This window comes from Triturus cristatus, chromosome 3_1, assembly GCF_964204655.1.
Source record: "Triturus cristatus chromosome 3_1, aTriCri1.1, whole genome shotgun sequence".
NCBI lineage: Eukaryota > Metazoa > Chordata > Amphibia > Caudata > Salamandridae > Triturus > Triturus cristatus.
Genome location: NC_140583.1, coordinates 140,640,229 through 140,657,756, shown reverse-complemented (window position 1 = coordinate 140,657,756; position 17,528 = coordinate 140,640,229). Strand labels below are relative to the sequence as shown.

General features: G+C 44.6%; 1 protein-coding gene across 1 annotated transcript in view; it reads right to left on the bottom strand.

Annotated features, from left to right (window-relative positions):
• Nucleotides 1-17,528, bottom strand: part of ZDHHC13 (zDHHC palmitoyltransferase 13) — a 268,872-nt gene that overhangs the window by 229,839 nt on the left and 21,505 nt on the right. The window contains exon 2 of the mRNA XM_085643583.1: nucleotides 4,962-5,131. Within this exon, the coding sequence (XP_085499709.1) occupies nucleotides 4,962-5,131 (170 nt within the window). The remainder of the gene's footprint in view (nucleotides 1-4,961; nucleotides 5,132-17,528) is intronic.

Here is a 17,528-nt window from a genome sequence, read left to right as displayed (position 1 = left end):
AGGACCTGAAGGGGTAATCGGTCCCAAACTCTTACTAGCCGTATTGAATGAGCAAGTAATGGCCTTGACAGGGGGACACCCCTAACCCCCTGATCTAGAAAGTAGTTCCAAGTGAGTGTCTGGACAAGCTTAACGGGTTTTCTTTTTTCATGGAGAAAATTCCAGTGCCAGGTTTGCAGAATAAAAGTTTTTTAATTGTATAAGTGTTTGTGACTCGTTTTCAAGGATTAGAGTCAATTTGTAAGAGAAGCGTGACAGCCAACACATGTTTCGCCCCCTTTACAAGGCCATCCGGCCTGGGGCTTCCTCAGGGCTGTACTTTTAGACCATACAATGAGAAGAATTACCAACAGAAATTTACAGATCATATATGAAGAAACACATGGAAAAAAAACGTAGAAAGATGCGGTGTATGCGGTGCACATACATTATTTACAGTGAGTATACAATAAGAAGATTACATTAATCGTGATTAGCGAGCAGGTGGGAAGGAGATACAAAGTTATGTAAGAGCAGAAAACAGCACAAGGATAACAGGAGGAGAGAGTGTATGGTATTACAGTAAAACAAAGGAAACAAGCATTTACAATGCAATGGTCTCGGCATTGGTAAAGTTAGAGCTATAGGCATTGCTCATGACATTATTTGTGTTTATGTCTTTTTTTTAAAAACATTTAAAGAAACGGCATTGTAATTGACAATGTCAATAGCTTAATCACTCTCAAATGCGAGACCTATTGCATTTGCACCCACACACAGATTAAGCTATCGACATTGTAAATAACAATGCCGTTTCTTTAAATGTTTTAAAAACTAAAACATAAACAAAAATAATGTCATGAGCAATGCCAATAGCTCTCTTTTACCTGCTATTGTGCACCTCCCTCTTTGCCGCCCCTCTTGCACACACCCCCACTCATCATCACCCCACCTTTTCCAGTCTCAAAGCCCCCAGTGCTCCCGCTCTACAGCACCTCTGTATTTCCCTTGTCTCTGCATCCCCTTTACAAGTTCACATGGCAGCAGCCTTTACATTAACCAGTTAACAGGAGGAAATGTAAAACGCTAATGCAAAAGGCCAAGGAGAGGAATTTCTTTTGGCACTTGGCTCCACCTTTGTCTAATCTTCCACAATTGGTGGATGGAAAATGGACATCTAAATACGTTGTCCTGAAATACAAGTTTTAACATTCTTAAAAATAAAATTCACCAAGGTATATTTAATGTAGTATCTGGATTCTCCATTCAGGAGTACAGTGTAAGGGAGCTTAACAGTCATAAAATATACATACAGGGAATACAATATGAAACAAGCATTGCTAAAGTCAATAGACCTTGTTTTTTTTAAAGATCACACTTGCATGCCCTTTACAATTTGCAGTCAGCACTTTTCAGATGCAGGATTCAGTTACGTAGTGACACATCCACGTGCTCTTTAAAACACACACACACACACACACACACAGCGAGAACTATTTGCTTTGCCAGTACTTGTATTTTTTTTAACAACCCATGTATGCGTGGGATCAGAGGGTTTAACAGCAGTGTATTTTTGTGGTTAGTGCAGTGTGGAGGGCAGAGTACGCATTTGTATGGCAACTGAGACCACTTTTTGGTTTGTGATGGTACACAGTATACGGGGATTCATGGGGCCAAGGAGAAGTATATTGTGTATTGGTGGGTACGGTGTGCATGGGGTGAGAGTAGGGAGCTTGAGTGCGTGAGCATGGGGTAGGTGTGTTTGTGCAAGGGACGTGGCGCAGGTCGTAGGCACAGATTGTGACTTTGAATGGGGGGCATGGTTTGTGCTCGTGGACACAGCGATGAGTGTCTGCATTGCCAGGAGGCATGCACTCTGGATCGTGGAAACTCGCCGACCTGACAACAACAAAGGAGACTGGTGTGACTCAGGCAGGTGATCTCATGCCCAAAGAACTAAGATTCAGATGGCGAGGCACATGCGTGGGCATCTCTGTGCCTGGGTGAACGTCCCACTGACCAACGATACTCAACACCAAAAGGGTAATGATGACCCAGAAGGGGGTGGGCACGCGCTGCCATACCTACCCATACATTCATGGGAACGCTCCCCGGATATTAACACACGCACTTTCATGTACATGATAAAATCACCGAGTGGTCGCTCAGTGTATAATGGAAGTCTGGAAGGGTTGTGGGATTCCCATTAGGTAGTTTCGGATACCCCACCTGGATTATAAAGTAGGTGTTTGAGGTCCCCGATTCCCCGACCCCCTTCCCCCCTGCTCGAAGGACACTGCAAGTGTGATTACCTATCCCATGCTTATCACGACTATCGCGGTATACTGAAGTTTGAGGGTCGGGGGTTCAGTCCCGAGGTTATAGCCACACCTTGATGAATGACAAAAGTCTGCCCCATCGCTCCCCATATTTTGGTAGACGGGATGTCTTTCCGTCTACACTTAAAACGACAAAGGGTGAACAGACCTGGACGAGATGTTGACTGTGTATCTCCAGTCCGACCTGGACAGACACTTACCTTGGGTTTGTACAGCCACTTTCAGAACCTGTTCATCATGCCCTGCTACTGCTGACAGTGCTCTGATCCTGCTGAGTCCGGGCTCTCCCCTTCTGCTGTATCGTCCAGAGTTAAATCAGCTGTGAAATATTTCCCTCCTGCCCGTGCTTCGGGTTTCTCCTGGGCTGCCAAGCTGGGACAGCGGGGGAGGGGGCGCCGCTGCGGTATCTCCGGCACTCCAGTGACAGACACACTCCTGCCGCTGCAGCAGTTACAGGCGGCTTACATTACTCCGCAGCGAAACAGGCGACGGACTTCACAGTCAAGAGCACTCAGAGTAGGCACAAACAAAGGACTAACACTGGATAGTTTACCCACGCGAGATACCGTGTAATAAAATAGGAGCCATCTTGGGACTGTCCTGATCCTTTGTTTAATGGGTTGAGGATTGAAAACGCAATGTAGGTCTCACAAGGACTGCCGCTTTCCACGCATACTAAATAAAATATATATTATTTATTTATTCAGTGTTATAGGCATTGGGTTGTAGGCTGCTACAAAAGATGAGGCCGGTCGAGACGTCACTGTCTCAAGTATATTTCTAGAGTAAAAGTGACGTTTTGCCTGACCTTTACAATTGCTAAGGGCCTCCCTGGCCAATACTATGTATAACGTCATCAACAAGAACTACCCGTTTGGTTAATTCTGGGCTGTCCTCGGGGGTTGAGACTGAAAAAACATAAAAATGTATTAATCAAATCCGATGTCCACTGGCATACATGTTACGTCGCAAACATTATTGACATCTATTTGCATTTTTTACGTGTTTAAGTTCGTTCTGAATGACTGTGCTTAAGGAGACCAGAGCAGCAACCGGACGAAGGGGGAGCGGACGAGCACACGACTGCCTTTCTCCGAGGCAGAGCAGAAATGCCTCGGAGAAAGGCAGCGTCCTTTTCGGATTCGGGGGCGTGTTTTGCTGTTGTCTCCTCCCTGAGACTTCTCGCAAAAAACACGCCCCCCGATCCGAAAAGAACGGGGCCTAATGTGAATGACTGACCTCTTCTCCAATGGCTGGCCAGCATTCAAGAGGCCAGCCAATGGAGAACAGGGGAGAAGAGGGGCGGGTTTAAGCCCCTCTTCTCCAAGTCATTAAATCTCGGAGCGAGACTGCGCAAGCGCAGCCTTCGCAGCCGAGACCTAAAAAAGCAGCGTCGAATAGAACGTTAAAGTATGGAATCAAGGGAGGTTGTGAATGGGACAGAAGGAGGGAAACAATAGAGAGAAAGAGAGCTGATTTTAAGGAAGGAGCGCGCAGGCAAAGAATAGAAATACAGAGAGCGAGAGAGGGAAGAGTTTTAGGAGGAGGGTTTGTGAGCATAATTAGGCAATGTGATGGGCAGGGAATATCTACAAGCGCCAGCAGCAGTGTGAAGTCAATTTAGAACAGATCAAATAAAAAATTACGTCAAAAATTACGTGTTTCAGAATCACACAGTAAAAGCAGTTACAATATGAAGAGTGAGTAAAGGTTATATTTACATAGTTACACATAGGGTTGGTAGTCGTGTCCTAAGTTCAGTATTGAGGATTTGATATGGCGAAAGGAAAAAGGGTACTCGGGTTATTTAAATTTTGGACATTTCTAAACTTGGTCATCTAAAAATCGGGTATAGTGTCTTTTTATCCTGTGAACTATGTTGATTTACCCTCGAGTGTTTATAGGGCTATAAATCATTCTTCTGCCAGGATGTCCTGGGCGGGGGAAAAGAATAGTAATTCTAGCATTGTTTGTGATCCCCGTGAGCAGCTGGTGCAGTATGGAAGAAGCGGCGGGTGGGCGAGTACTTATGGCACATTCGGCTTACTGCTTCCGGGTGACAGGACGATGCCGATTGAATCTTCCGATGCGAGGGTAATATGCCAGGAATTACTTTGAGGTAAGAATCCGACCATACGCTCGGTCATCAACCCTCCCATACAGCCCATACAGGCATGATCCTGTGTATTCACGTCAGCAACCATGCTGACCTCCACCTGTGTTTCTCTCCCCCGTAGGAACATACCTTAAGCCGATACCATGGAACCGCCTAAGCCCTGAAAAAATACTCTCCACTGTAAGCGTGAACTAACTGCACGCCACGAGGCCATAGAGAGTGATGGAGCGCCTATTTAAACGCCAAATATCCAACGCATTTACGACACTCACCCCTGCGCATAGCGTGTAATCATCAGACCTCTACTCATTCATAGCCAAGGTAGGATGCTATGGCCAGACAAGATGGCTTCACTAACAGGTTCTGACCAGGTGGGAGGAATTCTCAGCCTTTGTGGCAGAGCTCTAGGGCTGAATACACAGGCAAATTCTGACCTGTGGGCTGCAACACTATTTTTCCCATCTACAATTTCCAAGTGTTCATTATCCACACATTTCAAGAAAATACCATAAAAGAAGTGTACTTACTGGGTTGCCTTAACAATGTCCCAGTTATTACCGTCATCCTTGTGCGGAAAATCTGGCTGACTGGACATGACGCTATCTTCTTGAGGAATCACATTCTGCCAGTGCTGTCCATGAGGTCGATGGGACCCCTGAGGTCCATGCTGATGACCGTGACCTCCGTGCATTTTACACTGTTAATGTAAAGGTAAACATGTTAACAGAAGCCAATATTGAGAAATAGACAGCCAAAGACATCAATTCACAGAACGCATCACTGGTAACTGTAAGTTGGTACATGAAGAACCACAGCTTAAAAGCATGTGTGAACAGCAGAGGTGGAGAAGGCTGCCTCTCACTTGAGAAACCCCTTGTGTACTCTTTGGGAACAATCATCAGATGTTAGGGAAGACATACAGAGGATGTGGTTGCCAGAAAAATAAAATATAATTAGGTAGATAGTCACTGAAAGAATAGCGCAACCTCATGAATTTATGCTATGAGCAGGGCCACTGGAATTTTGGGACTGTACTACTGCAGCATTTTTCAAAATTATGGATTTGTCGCATTTGCCACACAATCCATCATCTGATGCGTCATCTGTGAATTGTAACAAAACAAATTCACTGCTTCTAGCTCAAATGGTTCAAAGGTTACTAGACACAGAACAACTAACACCTGTTGCGCACAGTGAAAGACCCTTTGCAAAGGTCAACTGGTAACTTTTCTGTTGCTTATTGCTATAATTGGGGGTTAAACGGCTACTATGCCAAGGCAATGTTACCAAGTGTAAAAAAGACAAAATATTGAAGTAATACTATCACATATTTTATTCAATCCCGCTGCATAATTTGTCCATTCCCTCCTGCATAATTCCAGTAGCCCTTGTTATGATACCATAGCAAATGGATTTAAGGTGATTTTTAGCACCAACAAAGAACAATCAACTTCAATACCACAAAATAGACTATACCAGCCCTGACACACATTCTGGGATGCACAGTAGACAAAACTGCGATACCTTGGAGGGAACATTAATATGCGCTCTCTGCTAAAAAGACGTAGGTATTTTCATGATAGCTTACTTTGTGGAGATTCAGCTACCAAGGTTAACATAAATAAGTGCTTTATAGATATTTTGGTAGGTTCCAGATGTATTTTCTCAAGATAATAGTACTTGATTGGTAGGGACTACTTCTGCACATTGGCTTATGGACAACATAAGTATGTCATAAATACAACACTGCGATAAAAAAATGCCTTAAAAAGGCATGCTATTTTGTGCTCTATCTCTGCCAGATCAGCCTGCCAGTCTCGAAGCTTCACTATACTGGGTGCCAGGATCACTGTAAACTTGAGGGGGGCACAAGAGTGGGGCGGATTGAATCCCGACACCCACTGAAGGAATGCTGCATCCACTGTTGCATGACTAGGAGGTTAAAGGGTGCTAGCTGCAAAATAGGTTCTGCACCAATTTGACAACGTATCTCTGGAAGAGTGAAGACTGAGAACTCCATTCTGATAGCAGGGAACAGCTGGACATGTTTGGCAGAGAGTTACCTGTTTGAAAACATGAAGAAAGAGGAAGCCCAGGAGTGTCAAAGTCATAAATTTAATAAAAAGGGACCCCCTGCAGACTGGCCAATAAACTCCATCACAACCCCCAGATAACGTGACCACTAAGAACCCGGTAAGATCAACATGCCCCACAGGCGCTCTTCGGCATTCAAGGCCTCCTTTTTCCTCAAAGAGATCCTACCAGCTTTTCTTGGCGACCTACCCCCATCGCGCCTCCAACAATGGCACCCTACTCTTTCAAAGAAGTGCCCACCAACCCTCCACTGATGGGCCCACTGTTGCAACAGGCAACCATGCGGCTGTTGGAGGCTGTGACTTGATCACTATGCACATTTTTGAATGCTTCTCTTAAAAGTCCAACCTTGGTTATACCCAGAAACTACTTACGAGGCTCACATTAAGTTCAGGATCCTACTGCTGGGTAAATGTTCCGCCACACCACCGTCATAGGAAGATACGACACTAACTCATACTGCATCAAATTTCCAAGACACCTCTCAAAACATGCCGCTAAAAACCTAAAAGACAAAATCTTCAAGACATTTTCTACAGTCCAACACACGGAGACCTCAAAACAAACTTCATCTTCTATACTACGAAACTTGCCAAATGGAGAGAGAACTTCCTGCAACACCTTCATGTAACTAATACTAACAATGTCCCTTATGGATGTTTGCTCACTATAGCCCCATCCCAGAGCTGTACCAGATAACTGTCCATAACCATTTACAGAAATGGGAAGATCCTAATCCAAGCTTCTGAACAAAACCTATCCATTGTTTATTGCCACTTCCCTGCGCCTTCATGCCATCCACTCCCACCACCACGTCTCCACCCTCTCCCGTAAAACTCAACTATGAACCTGCTCCGCTACTAGCTGAACCTACTACTCCCAATAACCATCACAATGTCTCCACCTCCACCCTCCCCACTACAGCCTCCTCCATTACCAGATGCCCCGAAGCTTCGGTTCTACTACCAGAATTACTCACCCCCTTTCCATGGCACACCGCAACTGCCCAGCTTGATCTATCTATAGGACTCGAATCCTCTTAATCCATCAACGTCAGCTGGCTGGATACTGCCTTATCCTCTACCTCAAACTCTGTCACGCTTCATCAGACTCCACTCCCCACTACATACTCAGCCACCTCTCCATCGATCCCTACAATAGCCTATCTAGAATTCAAAATCAACACTATTCTGGATGAAAAGTCGTCACTACGTAAGGAAGCAAAGATTAGCTATATCCTGCCCCAACCTCACGAATGTTTGGCGAACACTGATGCTGCCACAAACATCCACCCAGCCCCCTCATCCTCACCCTAGGCAAACTATCTCCTATATTCATCACCACCTCAAACCTAGATGCCCCACGAATGGAATGTCGCAGCGGGAAGCCGAAATGCTGAGCAACCTGACAATGCTCCTAGCCACACACACACCACCGCAAGATCCCAGTCATCCTTGGCACAAGTAAGACGCAGAACATCACTCGCCCTCCCAAGCTGCCTGCCCAACTAACAACCATTCAAATCAGTCAGCCTGGTCAGAGATCATTACCTACCCTTTGCTGCATGCTACTAAACTGTCGGCCAGCAGTCAAATATACCAATGAAATAGCTGAAACTATCCTACACACAACACGGACATCTGCTTTCTGACTGAAACCTGACTGAATGACCACTCATCCCCTTTCATTGATCGTCTCACTCCACCGGGCTACTCAATCATTCGTTCCGACTGCAAGGATCGCAGAGGTTGTGTACGCCTACCCTTTCAACTAATTACAGTATGATGCAGAAAATATTCATAAAAATCTGATCTTCCATTTTTGCATAATTAACATAAACTCACTGATGGACAAGTGCACACTCACCCCCTTACGTTTTCTTCACATATTGGCCAGGTACAACACCAAACATTGTGGAGTATAATGGTGTTCAGTTTGTGTGTTGTGTAGTTTGTGTGTACACACTACTTTTACAGACACCAGGAAGAGTAGTGACAATAAGAGTGCAAGCTTCTCCTACACATATAACTTGTACTAAAGATCAACATCACTGCAATTGTCAGTCACACTCAGGAATGGCATTCGTTGTACACACAGTATGGCTGCAGAGCAAGCAACAACCCTTCAAACTACCCTTACAGTGGTTGGAGAGAAGCCGATAAAGGGGCAGAGAGAGCCTGCTAGGAACGTAAACAAGCATTTGCAAAGCCTCGACCTAAAAAGCTTTCTTCAAAGCACAGATGTTCATACAGCTCTCACTTAACAATTTCTTACTCAGTCAGGTATTGATTGATCAGCAATTAAACTGATTACAAAACAAACAAGAAAAGAATGACAGCATGGAAAAAAAGGCAAGAGTGAAATAAAGGAAAAAAGAAAGAATCCAAGAGACAGGGAAAGAAAGTGAACAAAAAAGTCAGAATGAAGAAACAGTACATGAAAGAGGAATAAAAAAAAGAAAGAAACAGTGAAAGGGATGCATGAAAGAAGACGAAGAAATAATGAAAGGCAGAAGTAGGAACAAAGAAGGAGAAAGATCACGACAGAGAAAGAGAAAAACAACAATAGCAAAAATAGAACAAGAGAAGGATGCAACGAAAGGAGAGGAAAAGAATGCAAGAGTAGACGAAATAAGAAACTAAGAAAGAAACAAAGGAAAGAAGGAGAGATATGGAGAAGAAGATAGAGGAAGAAAAAAAAGAAGAAAAAGAATGGAAAAGTACAATAAGTAAATACAACAAGAAAAAGAGAGACAGAAAGAATAACAGAGTTGAAAGATGAAGAGAGAAAAAGATAAGACTGAAAGAAATGAGGGAAAAAAGGGAAGAAGAAGAAAGAAAAAACAGAGGAGGAAAGAAGTAGAGACAGAAAGATAGGACAAAAAAAAGGAAGAAGAAAAGGAGAGAAATCAAGAGAAAGAAGGAACAATAAACGGAGAAAGACAAAGGGGAGGACAAATGAAAGAATTAAAGCACAAATGAAATAATTATTGAGAGACAGAAGGGGAGAAAATAGGTGAATAAAGAATTAGAGAATAAAGAAAGAAACAGAGGAGAAATAAAGAAAACGAAACAGGAAAAGAAATGAAAATGAAAGAAACAAACAAGGGGAAATGGTGCTAAAGGAGAAAAGAGGTAGAAATGAACAAAGAAAAGTAGAGACAAATATAGTGAAAAGAAGAGAAAAGAAAAAGAAACTAAAAAAAAATGAACAACAAAGAAAGGAAAGAGAAGTAGTGTTCAAACATAGGAAGAAAAAAGCAGGAGGAAGAAAGAGGGGAAGAAAAAAGGAGTGAAGGAAAAAGAGAGGATAACAGAATTAAAGAAATGAGAGAAATACAGAAACCAAGGGAATCAAGCTTTAGAGAAATAAATCGAAGACACCGCTGTAAATATAAAAATGTTTTCCATTGCGATCTGTTTGGAACTTATTGCGCAATTGCCACGAAAACAGTGGCAAACTGGTAAATTCTATATTTATTTTCCCTATGCCTATAAATTAAATCATAATATGTATATGGCCCCAATAATTTCCGTTTACCATAAATCGTATTGTGACAAACAGGCACACGTGAGCGCCCCACTGCCCCTTCTCAACATTCCTAGATTGCTGCTGTGTGCGCATATGGAAGTGAAGGAGTTGTGACGGATGTGAAGGAGTTGAGACATATATTCTGATGCACATAAGCACAATGACGCATTTGACACAATTTTACTTTACGGTTCCAACATGGGCACATTGAAGCAGAACTCAGTAGTTACAGCAACACAGACATTTGTAAAAGTAGGTAACCTCAAAATGCAGGATTTTGCCAAGCTAGAACATAACGATTATGGTCTAAACCTAGTAGAACCTGCTAACCATTTAAAACAATGGAATTTACAACAGAGAATTTAAATAAAAAAGTCTCCCCAAACTATGACGTTTTCTTCAGACTACCAGTGCACAATGCAAAGAAAAAAAACATAACAGACCAGCTGCTGCCAGCACGGACTGAAGCTCCACAGATGTGCCACTGCACCCTGAGCCAGGCAGCCGAATCGGAGGCCCAGGAGCAGCATTCAAGAAATGGTGCCCCTTCTAGCAGTTAGGTAGTGTTCGGTATAGTGTACACTCCACACTGACTCCCGGCCTGCAGCGCCACCTAATACAAACCCAGCTCCCAACGTGGAAGCGCTGCAGGTCGGCTGCCCTTTCCTCGCAGGAACTGCAAGTTATAGCGCGGCAGCCCATTAAGTGGGCACAGATTTTAAAATATACGTCTAAAATAAAGGCAGCATAGCGGCAGAGAATGTGGTGCCACGGCCTGAGCTGCAGACTTCAGCATTAGGGAGCATGGTTTTATTTTTGCTGAGAACAGTAAGCCCAAAAAATTAAATGAAAAAAGAACAAGCATTTGCAATGCAACAGGTCTCGCATTTACTAGAGTTGGAGCTATTGGCATAGTAAATCACAATGCCTTTTATTTATGTTTTGGTTTTTTAAACATAAATACAACGCATTGTCATTTACAATGCCAATAGCTTAAACTCTCGTAAATGCGAGACCTATTATTGCATTGCAAATGCTGGTTTTTATTGGACATGAAACATTTTGAGTGTAAGTTCCGACGTTCCCTAGGTAAATCTATCTTGGATACATTTGTTGGACCTCGTTCAATCTTGCCCTATATATAACTCCTGAATGTTTGTGTCAGGCATTCATGTGGAGAATTGGAATGCATTTCTCTGAATGAAGTCAATATGTATAGTTGCATGCGCACCACCCATCCTGCCATGCATCACTTTAAGGACCTGGACAATATTGGTACGGAAAATATCTTACGACGGATACAAACAGGAACAAGCTGTAGCCCGGTGACTGACGAGGAGGGAGAGGGAGAAGGGAGGGGTAGTGAGAGTACTCACAGTTGCTCTTTGGAATGGCTGGCGACCCCCTGGGATTATGCATCGCCCATCACCCATTTGGCTGGACTGCTGATTTACAATATTTCCATTGTTTACAGCATTAGTACGCAGCAAATAGTGTCTTCTGACTGGGTCAACCAACATAAAGAGCAGTACCGATGAAGAAGGACAACTGGACAAAGTGAGGGGACTAAGGGCTATAGAAATTGAAGACATTCTGTGAGCTTAAAAAACACACTTATGAGTGTATGATTAGTTATTTAAGGAAGTACATCCAATTTTGTAATGCATGCAAATATGAAAAGCACGGCTCCCTTGGTATACAGAGCGTCGCTGCTTCTGCAACATAACAAACTTAAAGTAGCATCTCCAGCAGCTCTGCCTGAAGCAGCCATTACGAGGGCAGCACAGCACCCCCGCCCCCTCACACACATCGCACTTGCAGCATGTTGGTTCTAAACAAAAACGAAAATAAAAGGAGTGCGAGAGATGCTCCAGCAACTCTGTATGACGCGAATTAATCACGTGAGCCAATTAATTGGGGGGGGGGGGGGTAGCGTGGATAGGGAACTTCATGCGAGCTTTGCAGGTTTTTTTAAGCAAATTTGCACCCGGACTCATAGGAAATGTGAAATGTACACATTAGTGGTCGTGAAAAGCACTGTAGGCCACAGAATTGCAGATGACCAGCTGTGGGGTAATGAGAGAGTGCACCTGCACTCACCGAGCAGCACAGCACCCCAGCCCCCTCACACGCTTCGCGCTCGCAGCGTGTTGGTTCTCAGTAGTGCTTGTGTTATGAGAGAAGCCTGCCCGCCCTGTGCTTCTCTTGCAGAGTCTGGAGAGCAAGCAAACTGTGCTGAGCCGGATCAAGAAGTGCGTGAAGGCGGGACACATCTCTGGGCTGGGTGAGTACTGAGAGAAAGTTCCTGAAGCAGCGTGAGAGGGAGCAAGGGGATGGGGAGACATGGAAAGTTATGCCGGAGAGAGACGACAGGAATGAGCTGCTAGAAGCAAAGTAGAGTGGAGAGACTGAGGAATAACGTAGAAGGAGAGAGGTGGAGACTGCAAGTGGATGAGAGAAGGATAGAAAGAAAAGGGACAATTAGCACCAAGGTGGAGATGAAGGTGAGAGAGGGGAAGGAAGCGGATGCCTCGAAGGATGGTGGGGTCAGGGTGACGAGAAAGGCGCATAGTATTTCAAACAAGTGCGCGCGCTGAAGGGAAAGACGCAGGGATAGGAAAGGAGATAAGTGGAAGTGGGATAAGGGAGGGGGTGGCAAATGGCGTATACATTTCGCGGGCGCTTTTATGTGCGCAGTGGCCGCGCGGCTCACTGAGAACATCAAAGCGCCAGCGAAATGTACACGCAGGCTGCCAAATGGTGCGCGCACTGTGTGAAACTGATCGCGATCACCGTGCGGCCCGCGAAAGTGAAAGCAAACGAGTGCTTTCAGGCCTCCAAATGGTGCGCGCGCCCAGCGCACATGCACTGTATTTGGAGGCCTGAAAGCACTCGTTTGCACTTCCAAAACTCGCTTACTATAAGTCTCGCCAGAGCAACGCTAAAGCGCTGTCTCAGACGAGACCTAAAAACTGCATGGGGGTCGATAAAATACTTACTGTCTGGAGTTTCTGCCACTCCACACCAGGGGCGCAACACCCATTGGGCTCACCAGGCTTCAGCCCCCCCCCCTGTCATGTGTGTCAGCCTCCCCCCGTCATGTGTGTCAGCCAGGCTGAAACAGCCTCGCGGGCTGGCGTCCGTCTAATTACAGCCGGACCCGAGTACTTAACAGGTCTCTTTAAAAGACCATTTACTCGTTAATGAGGCTTTTTGTTGTATTTTCATTACTTTTTACAGCCGCTCTGCCTATGGCTGGAAGACTTAGCAGCCCCCCCCCCCCGAAATTTGGCTCTAGTTGCCCGCCTGCTCCACACTGACCCGCAGCTCCAACTAATGCACACCCAGCTCCCAACATGGCAGCGCTGCAGGTCAGCTGCCCTTTCATCTCAGGAACTGCAAGTTATAGCGCGGCAGCCCATGAAGTGGGCACACTGATTATAAATAAATACCAACAATTCTAAAAAGAAAGGCAGCACATCAGCCGAGGATGTGGTGCCGTGGCCTGACCTACAGACTTCGGCATTAGAGAACATGATTTTATTATTTGCAGCGGATACTAGGCCCAAAACAAAGAAAGAGAGTGAGAGTGTTCACCTCTGCTCCCTGTCCGACGGCGTCTTTGAAGCGATTTAAATGCGGCGGTCACAGCGAAAATGCCGAGTCCAGGGCATGACGTGGATGCGGGTAAATGAATGAAGCCTAGTTTTAGGTCCTCTAATAAAGTTAACTTTTCACTGCGTAGCTGGAGAGTAATAGAATCTATTGATGGGAGACAGCGCCTAACGTAAGAAACAAGAAGCCGCTAAAGTGAACGCGACCATCTGTTTACAAATAACGTGAGCATGCGACTGGTGCACGCGCTAATTAACAAGCACGAAAGTGAAATTAATGCCCAAAATTCTAAAAATAGAGGCAGCACAGCAGCTGAGGATGTGGTGCCATGGTCTGAGCTACAGACTTCGGCAAAGCGCGCGCCCGCGCACATGCACTCAAGCTCTAGGCCGGCCATGGCAGCATCTGGTAGCACTTTTTTTTTTACCCCTTTACTAAAAGTCGAGCTCGACTTAAAAACAAGCATTTACAATGCAATGGTCTCGGCAATATTATAGGTAGAGTTATTGGTATTGCTCATTATTTTTTTTATTATTTTTGTATCCCTAAATAAATGGCATTGTCATTTCTATTGGCATTAGCGATACCTATTGCATTAGCAGAGAGAGAGTGAGGTAGTGAGATAGAGATAGAGAGTGAGGTATTGAAAGAGAGAGTGAGGTATTGAAAGAGAGAGTGAGGTATTGAAAGAGAGAGTGAGGTAGATAGAGAGTGAGGTAGTGAGAGAGTGGTAGTGAGAGAGTGAGGTAGTGAGAGAGTGAGGTAGTGAGAGAGTGAGGTAGTGAGAGAGTGAGGTAGTGAGAGAGTGAGGTAGTGAGAGAGTGAGGTAGTGAGAGAGTGAGGTAGTGAGAGAGTGAGGTAGTGAGAGAGTGAGGTAGTGAGAGAGTGAGGTAGTGAGAGAGTGAGGTAGTGAGAGAGTGAGGTAGTGAAAGTGTGAGGTAGTGAAAGAGTGAGGTAGTGAAAGAGTGAGGTAGTGAAAGAGTGAGGTAGTGAGGGAGAGGGATGTTGTGAGGTAGTGATATATAAGCATAGAGTGATGTTGTGATGTAGTGAGATAGAGAGAGAGAGGTAGTGAAAGAGAGAGTGAAAGTGAGTTAGTGAGATAGAAAGAGTGAGGTAGTGAGATAGAGAGTGATTGAGGTAGTGAGTGAGAGAGAGTGAAGTTGTGAGGTAGTGAGTGAGAGAGAGTGAAGTTGTGAGGTAGTGAGTGAGAGAGAGTGAAGTTGTGAGGTTGTGAGCTAGAGAGTGAGGTAGTGATGTTTTGAGAGAGAGAAGTTGTGAGATAGTGAGGTAGTGAGATAGAGTGGAGTAGTGAGGTAGAGAGAGTTATGTAGTGAGAAAGAATAAGAAACCTCCAAGCTGTTTGTTTCTTTGGTTTTTGCAAAATAAAAACAGATTCCCAAAAAGAAAGAAAAAAAAAAAAAAAGGAATAAGAAACCTTTTTTAGGGGGCCAGTACATTGTGGTGCACTGCATACATGCCACTGGACCTGATTCAGACGGGAGACTCGAGATTGTTTGAGCCCCAAATTGCTTTATTTCGGCCGTCTCCCTGCTAAAATCGCATCTGCTTCAATAGAAGTTCATGGGGGAAGTACATTCTCCGATTATGTTTTTTTTTAAACTTCCACTTTCCTGTTCTAAAAGGTTGGTATGTATAGTGCAGGTAAATTCACCTCTCCAATTTAGCCCACCATGACTCTGCAAGAATCCAGTTGGGGGGTGGTGGGTAGTTACGGGAAGCATTACTCACTGGGAAATCAGAAGGTTTCGTGACTCAGCGAAAATCAGAGCCAAACCGGACGATGTTTGTGCAGACTCGCGCTGTAGCGTAACTCAGCGAAAAACGAAATCCGACTTGTGACTGTGAAGAACCAGCCAATGTTTGTGCTTAGTCAAAAAATACAAAACCCATACCTTGACTCTACGAAAAACAAACTCCTGACTTCTGAGTAAGCAGAACCGGCTAACGTGTCAGCGCAAACACAAGAAGAGGCGCCATGCTTCAGCAAATACAGTAATGCGGAGTGAATATGGGCTGGCAGAGACGGAAGAGCTCGGAGGTCTCGCTAAAATAGTCTAGTCCTGTAACTGACCGTCCTTGCCCCCCAACCCCCGCCTTTAAGAGTTGAGTCCGGCACATAAGTGACTCTGTCTGCACTAATATTAGCGACTTTGCGCATTTAAGCCTGGAATGTACTACAGAGAAGCGGGCTACGGGTCTGGCTCGACCCTAAGCGCCAAAAGGTCGAGCCGAGTCTTCGCGAGATGTGGCTTGTAAATCACATCACAAACATCGTATAAAAATATACATTTTTTTTTAAATAAAGAAACATTGAATTTCTTCCACGTACGTTGTTTAAAATCGAGTATGTTAGATTCTATTGGTGAATTGAGTGATGTTATTTGAAAATAATCTTTGCCATGCTTAGAAGCATTGCTGTATGTCATCAGGCGGCCTTTAAGGTTATCAGTTTTGCTGTGTGATCTATATAAGGTTAATAGTAATGTTATTCACAAACCACTCCTATTATTTATTGCACTGTGCAGTTGTGGCGTTATTGTATAGCACTCGTTCAAAAACAATCGGTTTCACAATGTTCTCAAACTGGTCGTTGAGAGAAAACGAGGCACTGTGAAGTTAAATGATTCGCGGCGTTTCCGTCCCAGGCAGCTGACAAACACGGAAGAGGAGCTGTAAAACGGGCACATCGGCCTCCAGAGCCGAGCCCTGGGCACCAGCGGCACCCCGCACTCAGTGCAGCGATGTGCCCACCTCGATATAAAGGCAAACAAGAAACACCACAGAGTCAGAGAGAGACAACTGCCTTTCTCCGAGGCAAAGCAGAAATGCCTTGGAGAAAGGCAGCGGCGGTTTCAAATTCGGGGGCGTGTTTTGCTTTTCTCTCCTCTTGCCATTGGCTGGAGGAGAGAATTAGAAAAGTTGCAAAAAACACGCCCCGAATCCGAAAAGGACGGGGCCTGTTCAGAGTGACGAACCTCTTCTCCAATGGCTGGCCAGCATTCAAGAGGCCAGCCAATTGAGAAGAGGGGAGAAGAGGGGCGGGTTCAAGCCCCTCTTCTCCAAGTCATTATCTCTCGCGAGCGAGACTGCGCAAGGGCAGCCTTCGCTAGCCGAGACCTAACCAGTCTACCTTGCAAACAAACCATCAAAAGCCGGACAAAAGAGACCTCTTTGACGCTCTGACAGTCTACTCCTATTGTCTGTCTTGCCCACCCGCTGCTGCATTAAATAAATACAATGGTTCTGTCGGGGAAGTTTCAATTGCTTTAGGGTGTTCACAGTATAAATACATTACATGTAACACATATCCATAAGTAAATAAAACACACCCAAACAAAATTTTCAATGGGTATTACTTTTTAGAAAAAAGGAAATAACGAATAAACAAGGCTACAGTTTATACAATTGAAAGATTTGTGAAGAAGGAGTGACATGTAGTGGTAAATACAGACGATACACTGTAGTATGACAGATAGAGAAATCACAAAGTTTTTTTGGGGAGGATACAAAGTTTGATTATGTCCATATGATTGTTCACATATGCTTCTTCATCATGTATAAGTTAATTTTTGAGCTGAAGCATTGTGTAGACTCATAGTATGCGTCGACGTTTCGACCCTATGTAAAGCGCAATATTTAATAAGCGTCATGACGGGTCTTCCTCGGGACAGTCTCACTGCATCGGACTGAGAACTGAAGAGACGTGCATCCACCAGATCGTGTAAATCACCCGACTGGCCCATAAGGATTAACCCTTGGAAATTATTCCCAGACCTCCAAGATTCTTTTATCTTTTTGAGGTCTAAATCATATCGTTATTGCTGGACTAA